The sequence below is a fragment of the Danio aesculapii genome, chromosome 22, assembly GCF_903798145.1.
Source record: "Danio aesculapii chromosome 22, fDanAes4.1, whole genome shotgun sequence".
NCBI lineage: Eukaryota > Metazoa > Chordata > Actinopteri > Cypriniformes > Danionidae > Danio > Danio aesculapii.
The window spans coordinates 18,349,569-18,373,293 of NC_079456.1; the positions used below are offsets into that span (position 1 = coordinate 18,349,569).

At 32.6% G+C, this 23,725-nt stretch overlaps 1 protein-coding gene across 2 annotated transcripts in view; it reads right to left on the minus strand.

Moving 5' to 3' along the window:
- The window catches only part of si:ch73-63e15.2 (protein strawberry notch homolog 2), a 90,188-nt gene that overhangs the window by 13,488 nt on the left and 52,975 nt on the right, over nt 1-23,725 (minus strand). For both annotated transcript variants that reach the window (XM_056447403.1, XM_056447404.1), the window contains 9 exons: nt 9,733-9,879; nt 9,429-9,509; nt 6,672-6,771; nt 6,426-6,586; nt 3,559-3,692; nt 2,516-2,606; nt 2,298-2,441; nt 403-520; nt 214-319 (listed from right to left, as the gene is read on the minus strand). In XM_056447403.1, the coding sequence (XP_056303378.1) occupies nt 214-319; nt 403-520; nt 2,298-2,441; nt 2,516-2,606; nt 3,559-3,692; nt 6,426-6,586; nt 6,672-6,771; nt 9,429-9,509; nt 9,733-9,879 (1,082 nt within the window). The remainder of the gene's footprint in view (nt 1-213; nt 320-402; nt 521-2,297; nt 2,442-2,515; nt 2,607-3,558; nt 3,693-6,425; nt 6,587-6,671; nt 6,772-9,428; nt 9,510-9,732; nt 9,880-23,725) is intronic.

The window sequence follows — 23,725 nt, forward strand, 5'->3', positions numbered from 1 at the left end:
TGTCAATAATTATTGACAATAATTAATTTAATACTATTAAAGTGACAATAACCACTTGGCTGTTTAGCTAACAGCTCGTTTATAAATAATATATAAAAATTTTAGCGTAGTTACGTTTGAACGGGAGCTAAATAAGGGTGAATCCTAAATTCAATCAAAATTCATCAAATCATTTTCATATTGGCCAGTTCAAGTTGATCGTTTTCCACAAACCTCTTCTCAATGGTGTGGAGGAAGTCGTCAAAGGTCCGGAAAGGAGTTCCTTCTCCCCAAATCCCCAGACGGCTCATATAGATCATGTTCTTTGGCTCTGAGGCACCTGATAAGCACAGGGTCTTTTATTTAGCATTGGTTTTTGCTGTAGTGATGGGGATTGTTATAGTGAATGTGGTAGAGACGCACCTGTGGCACTGGCGTACACTACTCTGGCCAATGGCAACTTGTTCTGGAGATCCAGCACGGCTTTGCCCATCTTTGTGGACGTTGCGTTTTTGGCTTTGTGGCATTCGTCAAATATAATCTAATAGAGGCTTGTGGTCAAGGGTTAAAGCAGTTTTGTTGTTCACAATCATATTTATGCTTTGGTAAGCTCTAGAAACCGAGCTCTAAAGAAGTATGAAGAATTTAATAGTTATCTGATATTTAATTTATACTCTTTAATGTGGTTTACTATTCAGAAATAAAATACAAAGGGTTTTCACAAATACATCTTTAATAAATATTTATATAATAATAATAATTCCTTACATTTATATAGCACTTTTTCCAGACACTTTACACAATGGGGGGGATCTCTTCATCCACCAACAGTGTGCAGCATCCACCTGGATGACACATCAGCAGCCACATTGCGCCAGACCACACACCAAACACCAGCAAATTGGTGGAGAGTGGAGAGTGATGAAGCCAATTATAATATGGGGATGGTTAGGAGGCCATAATGGACAGAGGCCAGTGGGCAAATTTGGCCAGGATGTTGGGGTTAAACCCCTATTCTTTTCGAAGGACATCCTGCAATTTTTTAACGACCTCGGTTTAACTTTTCATCCAAAAGACGGTGCTCCCTGAGCAGTATAGAGTCCCCATCAATATACTGGGGCGTTAGGGCCTCACTAACACCAACCTAGCCTTCCCATGTGGTCTCCCATTCAGGTACTGACTGGGCGCAGCCCTGCTTAGCTTCAGTGGGCGACCATGTGAGAGTTGTAGAGAGCTAGCTGCCGGCATACTACATACTTATGTAGTACTTATACTACAATATTTTAGTGCGACAAAGAATAATGGTCTGACTTATAAGTAACAATAAGATTGCTGGTTTAAAAAATTGTCTCCTAAATTCCATAAAATGTAATAAAATATTTGTAATAATTATGTAAAATATTCATGTTTACATATAGTCTTTAATATATACACTTGTATACATATTCTTATAAACATAATTAAATATTATGAAATACGATACAAAGTAATCAATTATTTTCCAGATTAAAAAAATCATTCAAGGCTATAAAATGTAATAAAATAATTCAATAATTATGTATTATATTACTGTTTTTTTTACATATACTCTTCTATATTTACTTAATTATTAAGCATTATTTACAGAATCATTAGCCCCCTTTTGAATTTTTCTTTTTTATAAATATTTTACAAATGATGTTTAACAGAGCAAAGAAATTTTCACAGTATGTCTGATAATATTTTTTCTTCTGGAGGAAGTTTTATTTGTTTTATTCTGGCTAGAATAAAAGCAGTTTTTAATTTTTTAAACACCATTTTAAGGTCAAAATTATTAGCCCCTTTAAGCTATATTTTTTCAGATAGTCTACAGAACAAACCATCATTATACAATAACTTGCCTAATTACCCTTACCTGTCTAGTTAACCAATTAACCTAGTTAAGGCTTTAAATGTCACCTTAAGCTGTATAGAAGTGTCTTGAAAAATATCTAGTCAAATATTAGTTACTGTCATCATGATAAAGATAAAATAAATCAGTTATTAGAAATTAGTTATTAAAACTATTATGTTTAGAAATGTGTAGAAAAAATCTTCTCTCCGTTAAACAGGAATTGCGGGAAAAAATAAACAGGGGGGCTAATAATTCAGGGGGTTCTGACTTCAACTGTATATATATTTTTTTATATATATTTATATATATTATATAATTTTTTTGTTGACATGGAAAAAAAAAATTAAATTAAATATATATAAAATAATAATAATAATAATAATAATAATAATAATAATATATATTTAATAATTTATACACTTTTTTTCCCCATAGTGAAGGATACGACTCCATCAAACTCAGGCTCGCACCAGTCTAGGATCTGCTTGAGTCGTGTTCGGTGTTGTCCGCCCGCCTGACTCTCCCCAATCAGTGCTGAGTAGGTCACAAACAGGACCCCTTCTGAGGTAGCTGTGTCTCCATACTTAATCTGCACAAAAACAGCCTAAAGTGAGAAAACTCTAGCTACACGATCTGCATATTGAGCTGGACAGTAATACTGACCTTATTCAAGGCGTGCACTCGTATACTGACTGCACCGATGTCTTGGAGATCTCTCTCTGCGTCATACTTCAGGTCATTGGAGACGCTGAACCTGCAGGACACATCAGCAATAAATACAGATTAGATGAGCACGTTTACTTGCACAACTCACAAGTAAACATTTGTATCGGTTTACGAAAAAAAAAAGGAAATGTCAGCAAAATGTGCTTGCAAAAGTTTATTATTTCCTTGTAGTTAAGTCAAAACTTAATAATTTGGGTGTTTCACTTATCAGTTTATCAGTAAATCACAAAAAACAAAAGCATTCCTAATTACAGCTCATTTATTATTCTCAACAATTTTTAACGCTTTAAAAAGGTTTGTACATCTTTTTAAAGAAATCTCTTGCTCACCTAGAAAAACAGTAATATTGTGAAATATGATTGCATTTTAACAATGACTGTTCTCTCAGTGAATGTGTCTTAAAATGTCATCTATTCCTGCAATTTAAAGCTGCATTTTCTTGAATTGTCTTCAGTGTCTGATCCTTCAGAAATCATTCTATCCTCATATTTATGAAGCAGCAAAAAAGAAAAAAAGTTTTTTAATATTGATAATTAGAAGAGCTACTATTAGTGATTGAGTACCGATAATAATTGATCAAAACAGAACAGAGTATGATTCGTGAAGGACCGTCTGACACTGAATACTGGAGGAAGGATTCTCAAAATCCATCTGTAAATAGCAGGAATAAATAACATTTATAAGTACATTCAACAAGAACATCTTACATTGTAATAACAGTCCACAATTTTACAGTTTCACACATTTACTTGCAGTGTGTTTAATTCCACAGTAAAAAAAATTCACTCTTACGCATGTAAATAAAATGAGAGAAAAAGCAATAAATGTGAGCAAAACCAGCATACAAGAAAACGGAATGCTTAAAATGAATATGAATTTTTATAGATGTGTTTATGGGTACAGTGATGTTATGTAGGATTATCATATTATGAATGTGCCAGGAAACTCGGTCAGTGGTGCTGGATGTCGATGCCTCTCACCATAGTGCTTTTTTCCTTCCCTTTAAGTTGTTTTCTAGAATGATGCCAGCCACTGTCCGGCCTTTGCCCACACCAGCGCCATCACCGATGAGGAAACCTGCCCGCTGGCTGTTCTGCAGGATCACTTCATGTTGCTGGAGAATGAAGTAAACAAGAGATGTATTATTATACTGATATGAGGAAAAAAGCATGTCTGATTGTGAATTTACGATGGTTTGAACTGTATGCAAAGTTTTGACGGAAATGTAAATGTTCAGTTCAAATGGAATACAAATAAATAAATAAATAAAAGAATGAAATATCATATGCGTTGCCAGATTAAATAGCAAATTAATTAAAATAAACTTTTTTTAAACTTATAGATTAATATGTGAATTTCTTTTAATTAATTATCATTTCAGATAGTAGTTCACAGTAAAAAAATAACTGAATAGGCTCAAAATGAAACAAACATTATATTAAATAAATGAACCAAATATAAAAAATAAATGAGCAGTATATTAAATAAAAATAAAAAATCCCCTGTTTGGGATCAGAACAACAAGAAACAGTTTTTAAATAACCTCAAAATAGCCTAGTGGTTAAGTGCGCTGACATATAGCACCATGGGGACCCGAGTTCGATTCCTGGCTTGAAGTCCCTTCCCCTTTCTCTGCTCTCAATACTTTCCTGTCTATAGCTTCTACTTCAACTCAAACTGGCGGGGGGCCATATCAGTGACTGACAATTCATAGGAAGGCCGCTTTAACATTCAAGCACAAAAAAAGTGGAAACCTGATGTACAGTAACTGATGCACTTAGACAGTCTTCCCCAGAGTATAAGCAGTCAAAGCACCTTCTTGTTTTTTTTTACTCTACATATTGAAGGGGTAGTTTAAATTGCTATGAAAATACTACAATTTAATAATAGGCATAATAATATATTCTGTCCCAATCAATTGTTGCTTAACCAAAAGTTTAACAGCAGAAAGCAGATTGGGTAACTTTAGTGACATTACTAGCAATTGTTCTTCTCAATATCTTTCTTTTTTGTAAAACTACTCTATATATATATATATATATATATATATATATATATATATATATATATATATATATATATATATACATATATACATATATATATATATATACATATATATATATATATATATATATATATACATATATATATATATATATATATACATATATATATATATATACATATATATATATATATACATATATATATATATATATATACATATATATATATATATATATATACATATATATATATATATATACATATATACATATATATATATATATACATATATATATATATATATATATATATATATACATATATATATATATATATATACATATATATATATATATATATATATATATATATATATATATATATATATATATATATATATATATATATATATATATATAGCCTATAGCCTATATTTATCAGGTCCAAGATGAATAGGCTAATAGGCTAATATACATTAATTCTTTACAAGTACAGCAGTTTTCTTATTACTTTTTAAGAAAGAAAGACTGTGCCTTTTTTAATTCAAATTTAAAAAGTACTTTCTAACTTAAACGGTGAAGTTTTTAAAAAAATATTTTGTCTGCAAGTAAGGTTAATGTTCAAACTATTTATAATGTTTAAAGTGGCTGACAATAATAAATATTTTTAATAATAGGAATTAATCTGCCTCGTTTTTTTAAATGTTGAGTGCTGTAGCTGCTTAATTAGGCCTACTACGCTATTGTATTTCAATACTGGTCATTATGGTGGTACTTGGAGAGACTTTTTTTTCTGAGGTGGTACATGGTGAAAAAAGTTTGAGAACCACTGGTGTAAGTCGTAAATATGTGTTTGTACAACACAGTACAGGTGGTATAAATCTAATAATAATCAAATGAATATTTAAAAAAACAGAGCTTTAGTAAAAATAGAAAACCTACGCACATATATTTCAATGTTTAAATCAGCCACAGAAATAATCTGCACGTGCGTAACTCTCGACCACACACAGAGAGAAACTGAAAGTAACCCGAATATATAGTACGTACTTTAAATGTTCAGTAGGTGGGGGGGACCATAAGTGGCTATACGCGACTGCACAACAATGATAGAGATTCAAAAATATTTGTTTTGGTCAGCCAAATCTCATTATATTTTAACGTCAGTTGCGGGCCGGAGGGAGGAGGAGGGAGGGCAGCAAATGGCCGGCAGTTTGAGACCCCTGCACTATCCTATCCAAATTAAAGGTGAAAAGGTAAAAAACCCCTAAATAATAATAAAAAAATACAAAAATTGTAAAAACACAAATAAATAATATATAATATTTATAAATAAAAAGGAATAACACTATAATAATACAATCGCTCTACAAACAGAACCAGGGTTACATAATAAAACAATACATAACAATAAAAAACAAACTCACATTTTTCTAATTTAAAGATTGTAAAAAACATTATGTAAAAAAACTAATAAATAAATAAATAAAAGCAAATAACACCAATGCAAAAATAATAAATAAAAAACAACAACAAATAACTAATATTAATGAATGCATTTTAAGCGTAACACATTTTATAAATACAAATAAATAATACAATAACTGTACAAACAGTTAAATAATAAAACAATACATAATAAAAAATAAATTAATTAATTAAATAAAATAATAAACACACAAATCGACAACTTTATACCTAAACAATTTACAAATGGTTCGGAAACACCCTCCAAATCAAACAACGATTCATTAAATAAATAACAACAAAATAAAACCGCAATAGCCCAGACACATTAGTCACAGTATAAAGGAGTGTTGTGTGTGTTTGTGGAGCACCTGACAGGCGTATGTGATGGCCTCGAGCTGCAGCGCCGACAGCAGACCATCGCTTATGGTTTTTTCTGGGATGGAGAGGGTGTAGGTGATGTCTGGAGGAGGAACGCTGGATAAAGTGTTGGTCTCCACCACACGGTCTGGATGAGATATGCCTATTTTGGCTGAGATGGAAATTACAGAGAGCAAAACATCAGTAATAATAATAACAACAATAATAGAGTATGTGTGAAAAAGTGGAGAGCTTACATTTGGAGGGTTTGTAGTCTGCATAGGTGTCAACATGACCGAGCTCTTCTGCCTCCTCCACGTCAACTTCCTCTTCCTCTTCAGGCTGGGTTTGGGGTCTCTGTGTCAAAACAGGTTTATAGGAGTGAGAACAGAAAGAGAGACTTCGCTGTCTGACTTTAGTATTTATTGTTATACTTTCACAAAGTAATTAATAATGTTTAAGCAGCAGCGGGTGTTTTTTAGACATTATAAATGTGTAGTTTACTTTCAATGCGACAGTTCTCAAAATAGGAAATGCATAGGCATAAAAATGAAATGATACTAGCACTAACTTTCACTACAAATAACAAAACTCCAAGAATAATTTAAAAGGCAGAATTGAAAGTCATTTGCATATAATAATACTACTACAAACACATAATACTCTTAATACTTTTTCCTAATTCTATTTTTGTGTTAATTTTTATCTTATAACCATAACAAGTAACACAAATACTAATAATATATATTTTCTAAGCAATGTTTTTTTTATTTCTATTAATTACAGTTTGATATTGTAATTATTATTATTATTATTATTATTATTATTATTATTATTAATAATAACATTCTTCATTTGAATGTATTTATGAATATAAAAAACAATAATATGAAAATATTTTTATTTATATTATTAATTGTATTTTTGTTTTGACATTTTAATTTATAACCACAATAATACTAATAATATCTTTTTCTATTTCTATTTCTATTACAGTTTCATATTATTGCTATTATTATTATTATTATTATTACCATTAACATTTATAATTTGAATGCATTTAAATATAATAACATTAATATAATAATTTATTCATTTGTATTATTAATTGCTTTTTAAAATTAAAAGTATATATTATAATATATGATTAATATTAATAACAAATATTAACAATACTACTAATGATGTATTTCATAAACATTAATTTTTATTAAAAATGTTATACAAATTATTGCTATTATTATTGTTATTATTATTTATAACATTCTTTATTTGAATGCATTTAAATATAAAAACTACAATAATAATATATATGATAACATTTCTATTTGTATTATTAATTGTATTTTTGGTCTGGTGTTTTAATATATAAGCTTAACAATATTAATAATATTTTTCTGATACATAATATGAATTTCAATTTATATTACCCTTTTATATTATTATTATTATTATTAACATTTATAATTTAAACGCATTTAAATAGAATAACAGTAATAAAATAATATATTAAATTGTATTATTAATTGCATTTTTTTATTTAAAATATATATTATAATAGTGATTTAATTTATATTATGATTAATATAATATAATAATGCCATTTTGATTTAAAATATGAATAATATTATGATTAAAATATTAAAATATACGAGTACCATTAAAAACAAATAATAACAATTTGACTAATGATGTACTTTATAAACATTAATTTATATAAACAATTGTTATACAAATTTTGGCTATTATTATTATTATTATTATTATTATGTAAGTCCTTTCAGGTGATTAAAAAGCATTACTTATAAAAACATTATACTTTTTTTTCATATGTGTGATTTAATTGCTCCTTTTGTAAATGTCTATTGTTATCATCATCATTTGAATGCATTTAAATATGATAATATTTTTATTTATGTCGTTAATTGTATTTTTGTTTTGGTGTTTTAATTTATAACCATAACAATACTAATAATATATTTTTCTGCTACAAAAATATGAATTTTTATTTATAGTAATTATAGTTTAATCTTATTATTTATATATAATTAACATTTAACATTTGAATGCATTTAATTATAATAACAGCAATATAATAATATATTCATTTGTATTATTAATTGCATTTTTTAATTGAAATTATATATTAAAATATATTATTAATATAGTAATGTTATTAATATATTATAATATATGATTAATAATAGTAACATATATAAAACAATACTACTAATGATGTACTTTATAAACATTGATTTATATACATTTTTTATCATACAAATGATTGCTATTATTATTATTACTATCATTATTATTATTATTATTATTATTATTATTATTATTATTATTATTATGCAAGTCATTTTTGGGTGATTAAAAAGCATTACTGTTGAAAAAATATTATGCTTTTTTTTTCATTTGTTTGTTTTTATTATTCCTTTTGTAAATGTTTATTTTAATTTTCATTTTCATAATCATTTGAATATAAAAACAATATGTGATATTTATTATATGATAATTTGTTTATTTCTATTATTAATTGTATTTTTGTTTTATTATTTTATTTTTAACCAAAACAATACAGATAATATATTTTTCTAATACAAAGATGTGAATTTTTATTCATATTAATTACAGTTTTATCCTATTATTTATATATTATTAACATTTATCATTTGAATGCATTTAAATATCATACCAATAATATAATAATATATTCACTTGTATTATAAATTGCATTTTTAATTATTAAATTTTTTATATTATTAATATATTATTAATATTAATAACAATTATTAAAAATACTACTAATGATGTACTTTATAAACATTACATACAGATTATATTATATCATACATATTATTATCATTATTATTATTATTACTACTACTATAACTGATTCCATTCAAGTCCATTTAGGTGATTAAAAAACATTACTTATAAAAACATTGTATGATTTAATTACTCTTTTTGTAAATGACTATTATTAGTATCATTATCATCATCATCATTACCTGATATCCGCCTATGGGTGGTGTATTAATGATGGCTGTGATGTCATCCAAAGAGTTCAGACCGTGAAACCTGTTGGAACTCTGAGAAGGAAGAAGGAAAAAAAAAGAAAACAAGCTCAAGCTAACAGAAAGATCACATGCTTTACTATCAGAGCAGGAACAAAGGTCGACTTTTACAGGCGTGCCACTCACAGGCGTGGTTTCTGGTAATAACATGCAATGCAAAAAACGAAAAACCTCTCAATAAATCATTGTTGAACTAACTGGAATAAGTGTGTGAGTGTGTTTGAGGAGTGAGCTTCACCTCTTGGACTGGTGCTGGTGTTTTGATGTCCCATATTGTGGGCACATTGGGCGCCATGTCAGCATTGAGGAAGTTAGGACTGGCGTATTCTGATAAAGAGTCATTTGTAGGGGAGAAGATCAGCTGATCGTCTAAACAAGAGAGGTCCTGAAAGAGAAAGAGAGAGAGAGAAAAACATAAATTAACTAATCACTATTTAGCATGCTGACTTGATCAATTCACAAACCATAACTGAGAAACTAAAGTCTCTTGGTGATTTTTCAGATTCTCCCGTGGATCATGTATACTGTGTACAAAGTTTTAAAGCTTAAATAAAAAGCTTAAATATATTTTAGTTTTTGTCTTCTTACAAGTGCAGCAAGTACTATTTTACATGCTTTTTATCACAGTGTCAAAACACACTTGCAGCCAATTAGAAATAAGGGGCGTGTTTATGAACAAAAGCGGAGATAGCAAAAAGGGGCGGGTCCTGTTGGGTTGGAAGTAGGGTTGGGCGATGTTGACCAATTTGGCATTGTACGATGTCTAATGTGAAACATTGCGATGGACGATGGCATCGTCGTCAAAGGTGGTGGGGGGTTGTTGTTAAATATCAATTAATTCTTAACAAATGAATTAATTGTAGCCTACAGTTTTTACTGCCTGTCCCACATGGTCTTTGCTTTACCCATAACCAAATCATAAATAAATAAAGTTACACACAAATCACCACCTGTCAATCACTTTTTCCACGGGACTCTGGCATGAATAGGCACAGTGATCGGTGTCGTTATAATGGCTTTTCCCCACAGCTGGTGGAGGAGATGAGAGTTCATCTGGAGTTCACTGTAATTTGTATTGCGATTGATGATAACTTACTTATTTTATTATTATTATGAGCAAATAATAACAAGTAAAGATGCTGGGGCTCGACCTGTTTGGTCGCATGTGCGCCCAAAATTTTATCTATGCGACCTAAAAATATATGTGGAAGCATTTGAGCGAGTGCATAAATTGTTGTCGTGCAACCTGTTTTCACTGCGAAATCCTCACCGTGTGCGCGGATTTAGGAGGCATTTCTGCAGAATGCCGCTTTGCACCTAAAAATGCCAAACGCAGCATTTAGGAACAGATTAAAACAGTTATGTGAACTTGCTGAAGTAAAAAAAAAAAGCCAGCAATGCTTGCCCCGCCTTTGTGCTCTTCTTATTGGCCCACTGCTCTAGAACTGAACGCGGATGGATTGGTTAATATCAGCAGTCAATCACTCAGTCAATGCCTCCTCCCTTTAGAAGACAGGAGCTACAACTGCGAAAACGTAAAGCACTAAAGATGAGTGAATGAAAATAACACTGACAGATTTTGTTTTAGATAGCACCTAAAGTTACTAATAATGGCACATCTTGTTAGTGACCATGTGCTGAATGTTAATCCACCATTTACACTTTTCCAAAAGTGAATAAAAGACTTCCATTGGCTTCAAGTCCGCTATGAAAATAACTAAAGCCATTGACTGTAAAGTCTGTGGGACGGGGTTTGGTAACAGCGTTTGCCACTGAATCTACACATTTTAAGTGCGAGAGTTACTGTATAATCCTTCATTTAATCCTCACGATTCTGTCAACCGTGCAAGCGGCAGCTTTGTGTAAAATGTAACACAGCTCATGAAAAGACCGTTAGGGCTATTAAGATGACATGCAAATAATAAGTTAAATATCAATGTAAATGTGGAGCGGGGCGATGGATCGTGATGCCGGCTCAGCATCGTGAAGTTTATCAGCCATCGGCGATGGACGATGACATCGTCTATCGGCCCAACCCTAGTTGGGAGTTTTCGCTTTGATGCTTTCAAATATCATCTTTTGGAATACGGCTCGTTTCCACTGAGCGATACGGGACAGTTTCGTTCAGTATAGGGCTGAACAATATATCGTTTGAGCATCAATAATGCAATGTGTGTATCCGCGATAAATGCACAGCAGGATTATATTGTTTATTAAAGATTAAAACAAAAATATTATTAAATATTAGTTTTATATTATTGTATAAAATTATTTATACAATGATGACCATGTTATTTTACATTTGATTGTTCAAGTTTTATATTTGTATACAATTAGACCCCCCAGCAAACCATAAAAACTGTTTATTTAAAATTTATTTGTGCTCTGTTGTATTTATGTATGCTTGCAAGTTACTATATTGTATGCACACGCACTGCATAGAAAAGACTCAATCACCCCAGTCGATCTAAATGAATCAAATCTTCCAAAATAGAGCTATTAAAATCATCTAACAAAATGATATTCATAAACAAAATATCGCAATGAAAGATTTTTTTTCCAATATCGTGCAGCTCTAGTTCAGTACAGTATGACTCAGTATGGTTCACCCTGATCAGGCTTGCGTTTTCACTGCCAACAGTGTGGCTGCATCCGAAATCACCTACTATTCGAGTAGGTACTACTTTTGAATGTAATACATGACATGTTCTGAATAGTATGAATGTGAGTAGAGTGAATGGAATTCGTACGCAATACATCTGCCATTTATCATAAATCACATGACCTAACCACATCAGTTTCGTCACTTCACTCCCATTCTTGAATTCTCTCATGTGGCATCATTGGATAGAGTAGAGTCCCAGGTTGTAGGCCATCTGGGTCCTTTTCGCTACTGTTTTCAAATACTATGAATTCGGACATACTAGGGTGTTTTTCACATACTATATAGTAGGGAAGTATGTGATTTCTGACTACGATGAAATGTGATGTTGCGACACACGATAAAAAGCAATATTTTAAATCTTAAAATGAGTTTTTGTTCCAACCATGTGATGAAAACGAGCCCACCAGTGAAGGTATACACAAGTGCCAAACAAACAAAAATCCAAAAGTACCAAAGAAACAACAAACAGAAAAATAAATCCGACAAATATACTCCAAATGTATCTTCAAAATTAATAACAACAGGTATCCACAATATACTAGTTTGCTTGACTTTTGCTTGATGAAATTTCTATTTCAGAAACAGTTTCGAACAAGGCTGAATAACGGCACAAACTTGTGACAATCACAATCACCTCAGGTGCTGATTATGTGCTTTATTCAGTGTGAAAAACTACCAATGTGAGTCTAAATACCATTTTACGTGACATTTGTTGCCATACTAATAAATCAGATGTTAAAAATAAAATAACTAGCAAACAGTTTGAAAATGAAAGTCCAAACTGGATTTAAATCTTTTTGTCGTTGTGCATATGGTGCGGACAGACAAATTGATCACAACTGGAAACTTGTTCCATCGTGTGAAGAATCACGTCAGTAAAACCAGCTTTACTTCCTGAACAAACTTATGACGGTTTGAAATTCATTTGCATATTCCAGCATATGATCCTCATTGGCTGATCTCAAATAACATATCAAACACTGTGGTTGTATTTGAGGCCTGATGCTTATATCTGACAACTTGAGAACATGCTGCAAAATTTCTGCTGCAAAAGCACATTTCCGAGTAACAAGGACTCAAGTGTGAAATTATTCAGTAAACCTCATGCAATGGTTATCATATCATGGTGCAAGTTCTGAGGAAGCTGAAATTCAGGTATGGTAATGTGCAATTGGTTTCAACTAATCACAACCGGCTTGTCTGAATCGCACAGAATCATCTGACCAATCAAAACAGAGTAGGCTTGCAAAAAGGCGGGGTTTGGAGAGACTGAATACTTGAACCAGTTCAAACTGAAAAAAGACAAAAGAGAAAATTCGACAGAAGTAAAGTCTTTTGACCTTATATAGATGTAAACCTTCCAAAGGACACCGAAACACAATTATAAACCTTTAAAATTGCATAATGAGCCACTTAAGATATATATTTTAAGCTAATAATCCTGCAAATAATGTTTCATTTCTTGCACAGATCAAATGGTTCCCTTCATAAGTTGTCAATGTATCATCAGGAGCCCCGAATATTACTTTTATTTTGCCTGTATATGTTTTTCTGACTCTCAACTTGCATTTTATGAACCGCCAAGACCATAATGATTTCAGCTAAGAAGCTTTAGTGTGGTGGCACTGTGGCTCAGTGGTTAGCATTGTCGCCTCACAGCAAGAAAGTCGTTGGTTCGAGTCCCGGCTGGGCCAGTTGGCATTTCTGTGTGGAGTTTGCATGTTCTTCCTGTGTTTCAAGTGTATGGGTGTTTTCCAACACTAGGGTGTGACTGGAACATCATTCCCTGTGTAAAACATATGCTGGAATAGTTGGCGGTTCATATTGCTGTGGCTCTCCCTGATAAATAAGGGACTAAGCCAAAGAAAAATGAATGAATGAATCTTTTAACGCTCAACTAAAGGGGAAAAAGTCATTCTTAATGCCCTGAGGGTGGGTAAATCCTCAACAAATGTTCATTTTTTGGGTGAACTGTCCCTTTAAAACCCCTGAATATGAAGATTAATCCTAGATGTGAATGTGGTGGAAATTGTGGGATCACCAAGCCTAATTACGTCATTAAAATTGCATAATTACTCCAGTAATTTGCCATACAGAGCTGTACAGACAAGGCTTAAAGATGGTTGTAAATATATGCACAACAAACGCACACTTTAAACCACTGAACCGTCAATCTAATTCCAACACAAAGTGTATTAGACAGATGAAGTGCTGCACGCATGATATGGTTATGGATTTGAAGGACAATGCACTCAGCTAATCATAAGCCTTTTGTAGTAAATGTGTTTGTTTGCACTTGAGGAATGTGTGAGGGCTCGAAACGCTCTGTGCACAGCCAAGACTTTCCAAGAACAGTTCGCTGTTCGAAGAAAAACAGCAAATGGTAAACAAGCAGACACTGGAGGGTGTCCAGAAGCCACGATATCCGATCTGTTTCATTAATGGAAGGCATTTTTTTAATGTTAAGAAGAAAAGTAGACCACAAAATGAGCTTTTCATGAGGTTTTATTTGACATAATATCTCATTGATGCTTTAAAAACCAGTATTCTTTGGGCAAAACTGAACAGGGAGAAACATAGAAAGTGTGTGTGTGTGTTTTTTATGGTAGTTGGGTCACAATATCGTGAGAACAAAGAAGCTCGTGATCTTTAATGATGATAAAAAAAAAAATCAATTGCATTTTAGTTCAAAGTCATTATGCTTCCTCTAAACCTGATTACTGCGATAATGAACAGATTAAAAAGATGACAAACGAAACCGAGAGCAGAAAACTTGGCCATCTTGCATCATTACTGTCTGCATCTAAGATCTTATCCATGTCTTTTGTTATTTTCCAGTTTTACACAGACATATAAACGTATGCTATTAAAAAATGGGACACCATGTATTAATATGAAGGGATTTTTCATCATTATTTTTCAGGAGTTTAACCAGCACTCCTACTGTAGGTTTATTAGGATATATAACATCAAAATCTTCTACATCAAGTTTATATAAGCTTTTAAAAAAATCATTTAGTTGTTTTTATTATATAGTTGTACTATAATTTTTGACAGTTTTTAAATAAATTTAGTTTAACTTTTTCATTTAGCATTTGTAACTTTATTTTTTATACATAAAAAATGTAAATATGAATTATTTCCGTTCCCATTTGCAGAAATTATGTTTGAGTTAACTTCTGTTTTATTTCAAGAAACAAAAATACTTATTGCTAGATTGTTTTAGATTAAACACACATTATATAAATAAAAAATACTATTATGGTAAATAGGGCTGGGCGATATTGCAAAAATAATCACGATATCATGTTTCTTATCATTCTATATCGATAATTATTGAATTTTTTTTTTTAACAATTCATTTAGGTATATTAGATTTTTAACCACTTTATTTTAATTTACCAACATTACTAAGGCACATAGTTTTAATAAACAAAATATCTGATCTCTATAAAATAAAATAAACATAAGTGTTAAAGATAAATAAAATGTTACAAAGTGTGTGCAATGGGGAAGTGCAAATGCTGAACAATTAACTCTGTAAACAAAACAAATGATCAAATCTGAATTTTCAAGTAAAGGAACCAGCCATCATTATTCAAATACATACTGCAACATTACAAATTGTGACATTGGATGCCTACACTATCCCTTATGCAAAAAAAAAAAACTCTTTCATATGGGGTGCTAGTGGCTGGGATGAACAAGAAAAGAAACCAAAAAGCCACTCTGGCGACATCCTTACAACCTTTTTTATTTACAATCTCCTGACTGCTGCTATACGGCACTCATTTTCACGTGTTGTTATTCTGACCTGAAGTGACAAGCACGAATGGTGGTTTCCTTCACCATTTTCAATGCACTATGCTCTTGCGCTCCCCTGCAGTCTTTCTGTAACTAGGCGACCATCAACCGTTTTCTTAGATGATGACAAACGGACAAACCATTGCTGCAGCTCTGATGCAAGTAGCAAATAGTCTGCCATTATTACTGATTTGTGTATATTCAAGGTTTATATAAGAAATGTTTACTTTTTTGTTTTTCTCCAGTTGCGCTCAACAAACAACCAAATGAACAAGGAAGGGTCTCATGACCTTACACCTTTCTCCAAATTTCAGAAGGTAAAATATTGACCCTCAAGCATGACCAAATGACAGAGAAGAGTCTCAGGACCTTAAGGTTAACTTTCTTCAAATTTCAGAAGGTGAATATTGACTCTAGGCAACCATACTGACACTAAAAACCTTAAATTTGTGCTTTGCAATGAGAAATAATGTGCACCTAGCTGAGAGAGAAGGTGGGCCTGATTGACTCACACTTCTCTCTTACCTAATAGGCTGTCCTTTGGTCAGCACCTAAATTTTGACTATAAAGGTGAGGGTTTCTTGCTGAAACATTGAAAGCTCAGCCGTAAGATAAGTGCACATCGCCCGGATTTCTCGGACACACGTGTTGGTTTTCCAATGTGACTGCAACGGGCTCCCCAGTTTTTGAAGAGGAAAATGATGGCACGATTCTGAGGTTGTATATACTTATATCGAATTGCTTGGGGTTTCGTTATCTGTCTTTTATTTATTTAATCCTTATTACTCATCTTTATTTCACATTATAAGCCTTTTATGCAATTTTGTTGTATTTTGATTAATGATGTTTATAAGTATGATTCATGATTATTGACTATTATTGTGATAATTGATATCAGCTGTGTGTACCAGCAATAAACAGTTGTTTTGATTGATTAGTATGATGTATAGACCGTTATTGGTGCCTTCTCTTGTCGATTAGCACCACACTTGTCTCACTTGCATAATACAAACCATAATAAAACCTTTTTGGTATGCTGAAACATTTTACATACAGTACTAAAATTTGGGGCATACTAAAACATTTTGTAAAGCAGACTAGTTAGATCTACTTGCATGAATCGCAGTGCACATGCGGCTTTCGGAAAAGTTTTCAACTGGGTGCACCTGGAAAATGCTTCCAAGGCACGTGCTCAGCAGCCACATTTTAATAAAACAATAGCACTTCATACCGAAACTACATACCAAACTTTTTTTATTGTTATTGACAATGGTGTAAGGTCAATAAATACCGATTTTATCACCCAGCCCTCCTGATAAATATAGTTTATCTACTTTCTATTTTCTAATTAAAGTCAAGGATCATTAAATATAAAATGTTTTAAAGAATTTATATTTTTATTTTAAAATGAAAGTTTTTGTAGTTTTATTACTTGATTCTTTTTATTAGTTTTTTATTACATTTATATTCATTTAAAAAAAAAGCAAAAACACTTCTCCCAGTGCTATTTGAACAACACAAAATTATTGAATTATGGCACTCATTATAATACCAGATGAGCTTCAAACATTTCCTTGTGCTGTGTCAGCCAGGCTGGAGTTAAGGCCTACTTGACATCAGGGTAATTTGACTGTTTAAGCAACAGCCTGTTCAGTCTCCAGGCAGCGGTTAAGTCATCTTTCCGCATTCAAATGATGTTTCTCATTGATTTCATTATGCTGGGAAGGATGAAGTGCTTGTGGAAGACAGAATGACTTGACAACACACAAAAAACTCATCTGTGCCCATATATAGAGCGACCGCATTCCTTCAAGGACCTGATAGAGACCGTCTGAGCACTTAAAAAACATCAACCCACACAACTAGCCCGCTTACATTGAACAAATTATAAACAAAACTACGGACGTCAATGGCTGAACACTCTTTAACATATCTTCCTTTGTGTTCAATGGAAGAAAGAAACTCAAGGAGAAGTAAATGATGGCAGAATCATCATTTTTGAGGTGAACTATCCCTTTAAGCACACATTTGCTTGGTCAAATGAACCATAGAATTCCCAAAAGTCAACTTGTTTCCGATGAGGGAACGAACAACAAGCGCTGTTCTGCTAGTCGTCTATGGGAAATGACTTTGGATGCTGTTTAGTCAACTGGCGACGGCATCGTTTGACTCGGGCAAACCGCAAGGAACAAGGCGAGACTTCCTGGAAGGCTTTCTCCACTCCTTTTTTTCCTCCGCTGAGCCAGCAAACAGGGATTCCCCTGCCCGAGGATGACGGAGACGTGCTGGAGACGTGAACGCTAGCAATATTTCTGTTTGCCTAAGTCAAAATGGCAAAAAAAGGTCGAAACGTTCAAAAACAATGGAAACCCGGCACAAAAAAAGAGAAAAGTGGGTGCAAATACAAATTCATTGCGCCCACTATCGAGTGTCCTTACGTGAACTCAGTGACCTTAAACCGAATGAGAGCATCTTTTGTTCCTGAGAGGGAGGGTGGATGTTTGCCAGACTAAATCCAGCTCTTTTACGTGATCATGAGGTAAAAAGAAAGAAAAAAAAGCCCTGTAAACGATCAAGCCTCAAGGTTTCCGCTCGTTTTCCCGAATATCCCACTGAAATCAATCTTTGTTCCGTGGTTGCTTTGATCTTTCATTATACTTTCGTAAGCCTGTAACAGTATATTGATCATTTTAATAATTGACAACATATTTTGCAGTGTTTGAATCAAGATTTTTGCACTGTACCATGTAATAGACCATTTCTATGTACACAAGTACTCATATTTTACTGTTATATGCATATTATCCAATTAAATACTTCTTGTGGATATATCTGTATGTGTGTGTGTGTGTGTGTGTGTGTGTGTGTGTGTGTGTGTGTGTGTGTGTGTGGTGTGTGTGTGTGTGTGTGTGGGTGTGTGTGTGTGTGTGTGTTTGTAAAAAGAAACCAGAAAAGGGAGCAAACAAATGAAAAAAAAGGAAAAATAAAAAAATGAAGAATGGCAAACGGCTTAAAAAGAGAACAAATGTTTGTAAGAAAGGAAGACAAACAGAAAGTAGAACAAACAGAAGAAAAAAAAACCTCAGACAAGGAACAAATTAGCTAAGGAAAGACTTAACAAACACAAGGACAAGCAAACAAGAGAAAGAAGAAAGGCAAACGCTGAAATAAAAAATGAAAGATGGCAAAGGAAATGCAGGGGAAAAAAGCATGCAAAAATAGTCTAAAAACGCCAAATAGAAAGTAAAATAATAGATATAAATATAAAATATTGCGTATGTGTAATTGACATGGACGTACAGTACATAATAGCTCATAGTAACGTGCGTTAGCTACCTCTTCACAACTTTTTTAAGCACATTTGCGAGTTGGTTGATCTCCATTCTGATGAAACACAATTTTATTAAACAACTTTATTGTACACCTTCTGCCAATCAGAATTAAGAATTTCAACAGACCAAAGAATACATACAGATTTAAAGTGGCAAATAATTGAATACGAATTATGTATCAGTATCAGAATTATGCATTAAATTATTAGGCACAGGCCGATATAAGATCCAGAGAGTACACTGTAAAACCCAACAGTCAACTTTATTAAATGAAATGATTGTTGTGTAACTCAAAATTTACTGGAAGTTAATTCTACTTATTTAAAAAGAGTTTTGAACTCAGTGTTAAAGGTAATGAGTTAATTAAATACATCATTACTTCAACTTAAATAGAGTAAGATTGCAGTACTCATATAGATACTTTTTTTAACTCAAATGGTTTGAAGCAATCGGTTTCCTCAAACGGGTTGAGTTGTCTTAACTTATTGGGTTTTACAGTACTCAGTTGGTTTGAGTTCTCTTAATTTATTGGGTTTTACTGTTCTCAAATTGCTTCGTTTACTTAAATGGAGCAAGTTCACAGTACTCATAGATTAGTTTTTTTAACTTAAATGGTTTGTAGCAATCAGTTTCCTCAAACAGGTTGAGTTGTCTTAACTTGTTGGGTTTTACAGTAATTAGTTGGTTTGAGTTCTCTTAATTTATTGGGTTTTACTGTGCTCAAATTGCTTCATTTATTCAAATGGATTAAGTTCGCATTACTCATTAGGATTCGTTTTTGAACTTAAATGGTTTGTTGCAATCGGTTTCCACAGATGGTTTGAGTTACCTTAACTTTTTGGGTTTTACAGTGTATGATAACCTTGGATAAAAATATCACAGTTTGACTGTATTGTGATTATGGCTCTAAAATATGTCCCTTTTAAATGTCTGAGTAAAAAACAAAAACTTTTTTCCACTTTGAACACAGTATATTTTATTTTGCGAAACTTTGAAAATATTTGGAGCAGTAAACATGTCAAGATAAATAATTCAAATGAATCATTGACTTCTGCTGTCTTTATTAGTTTCAAAAACGCAGATTTCATTTCAACTTAAAAAAGCATATTTGGATATATTTTCTGCTGGAGATACTGTTGTCCTAAAAAAAACCTACAAAAAAATATTACACATAACTTAGGAATGGTTGAGCAGAACATTTTGGTGGTTTTAAAACCTTGACTTTTCCCAAACCGCTGTATACCTTAAAAATGTTATCGTCCCATGCCTACATTCTATCAAAAATGCTGCATTTAAATGTTTCTACTCCTTCAAAACTTCAAAAATAGTTCAACCACTTTATAATTAAGTTGTATATTTTATACACAATACTATTAATATATTATTATCTGATGAAGAGCTGATGCGTTTGAAACATTACATGCTGTGAGCTTTTTTATGTGAATAAATTTGTATATTTTTGAAGCCAATTTCAATTTAAGTTTAAGTCTGAATTATTAGCCCCCCCTGTATATTTTTTCCCAATTTCCGTTTAACGGAAAAAATATTTTTTCAACACATTTTTTAAACACAATAGTTTTTATAACTCACTTCAAATAACTGATTTATTTTATCTTCGTCATAATGAGAGTACATAATATTTTACTAGATATTTTTCAAGACACTTCTATACAGCTAAAGTGACATTTAAAGGTTTAACTAGGTTAATTAGGAAAGTTAAGGGTAATTAGGCAAGTTATTGTATAATGATGGTTTGTTCTGTAGAAAATCGAAATCACATAGCGTAAATGGGCTAATAATTTTGATCTTAAAATGGTTCATAATAAATTCAAAACTGCTTTTATTCCAGCCGAAATTAAACAAACAAGACTTTCTCCAGAAGAAAAAAAATCATAGGAAATACTGTGAAAATTTAATTGCTTTGTTAAACATCATTTGGAGGGCTAATCATTTCGGCTTCATTTCTGTACATATTTACATACTTTTACTTTGGCTGAACACCCAGTAGAGACTGATGTGCATGCTTTCGAAAAATTATTTTTAAGTGGTATATTTTAAACCTTTCTTGATGCCAGAGGATGACTGGGCATCACTGAATAATTATCATACTAATTAAGCCTCGAAACAGCTGCTAGTTGCAACTCTATGCTTGTGCAAGCACATAAATGTGGTCATCTGCTGATATTATTTCATGACCAATGTGTTCAACAACGTGCACTTACAGGAAGGCAATGCGGGGAAAATCTGTTGATTCATTTTCTATTCATCTTGAATCCCGCTGCGGTTTCATCCACAGGACGGGCTGACCTGAACTCCGTAACCTGCAGCCAGGCAATGATTTTACACTTTCCAGCATTTGTGAATGGACAATCTCAGTTCTGTTCCTGTTTTTTTTTGCAATTTGCGTAAAACTAAGCTTGCTGAGGTGTCTGTTTCAGTTGGATGAAGATGGTAGAGTTTCCCAAAATCTTTTTTTTTTCCATTTAGCAAGAGCAACCATGCAAAGTCAGCATAAACATTCAACAACCAAGCAGGATATGACAACAACAACAACACCACCACCACCAACAAAGTAGATTTACAATAGAAGAGCTTTGAAAATCATCGCTAGAGGGAAATGCAGACAAACCCGGTAGAGATGAGGTGGCACGGTTAGTCTGTGGGGACCACCAGAAACGCATCATTTACTGTAAGTCTGCGTAAATGTTTCCTGTATGAAATATAAGGAAAAAATATGCACCTGCGAGACACTCTGGTGTAAGATGAGTAAAGCTGGCGTGTACAAGGAAAAAACACACACACACAAACATCTCCTGACACTCCCGTACTGTAATAAAGCCTCGTTATTACGACAATGTGTCAGGTTACACCACAGCATGACACTTATTGAACCTTTCCAACTAGCACTGACGGGAAAACTGCCGACTAGCCTGAAGCGTCACTGCCAGATTATCACATCCAGCTTCCTGATGCGCCTTATCTCCTATTTATTTAATTTCATGCGGAGGGAGATAAAGATCAAGGAACAAGATTGGTGGAAAATAGATGACAAAGGACAAGATTAGTTAAAATAGAAAGAAAGAAAAAGAGATAGATAGATAGATAGATAGATAGATAGATAGATAGATAGATGGATGGATGGATGGATGGATGGATGGATGGATGGATGGATGGATGGATGGATGGATGGATGGATGGATGGATGGATGGATGGATGGATGGATGGATGGATGGATGGATGGATGGATGGATGGATGGATGGATGGATGGATGGATGGATGGATGGATGGATAGATAGATAGATAGATAGATAGATAGATAGATAGATAGATAGATAGATAGATAGATAGATAGATAGATAGATAGATAGATAGATAGATAGATAGATAGATAGATAGATAGATAGATAGATAGGTATGTAGGTAGGTAGGTAGGTAGGTAGGTAGGTAGGTAGGTAGGTAGGTGGGTGGATGGATGTTGCAACCAAGTTCCAACGTCTGTTTGGTGTCATATTGGTAATGTCCACTCAAAGTCAAGCTGTAACATCATTAGACGTTGATATTTGGTTGATTTTAGGTTGTGTTGGAAAGTGACCAAAAGCCACCATCGAGCCAACATCTTAAACTAACGTCATATTGACGTCAAATACTGACATTTATTCATCAGATATGGCAACCAAAAGCTGATAGGCGTCATATTGGTAACGTCCACTCAACGTCAAGCTGTAACATCATTAGACGTTGATATTTTGTTGTTTTTAAGTTGCGTTGGAAATTAACCAAAATGCACTGTATGTCCGACGTTGGACATTGAAGTCAGCCTGACGTTGGGTTCTGACGTCAACCTGATTTTCATTTCCAAGGTCTGAGGGAAAAAGAAAAGAAAGGAACACCAAAATAATGAAAGAGAAAAGAGACTTAGAGAACGCAAAATAAGAAACAGAGAAGGCAAAGGGCTTAAAAAAAAGAAAATAAACTAAAGGACAAAACAATGGACAAGCAAAATCAGAGACAAAAGAATGAAAGAAGGAATAAAAAATAAAAGAACAAACAATGGCAAACAGAGAGAACGAAGGCAAACAAAAGAGAGAAGGAGGAAAGGAAAGACAAATAGTTTAGAGAAAGAAAATTGAAAAAAGGATGGACAGAAAGCAAGAAACAAAAGAACCAAAGAAAAGAAAGAAAGCCTAAAGAAAGTAAGAAGACTGAAATAAAAGAATGGAAAAACTAAATACGGAACAACACAACAAAAGGAGCACCAAACAAATGAAAGAATGAAGAAGAAAGGCGGCAAATGACCAAAATAAAGAATTGAAAAAAGAAAGCGAAGGTTTAAAGCAGGGGTCACAAAACTTGTTCCTGGAGGGCTGGTGTCCTGCAGATTTTAGCTCCAACTCTAATCAAACACACCTGAACAAACTAATCAAGGTC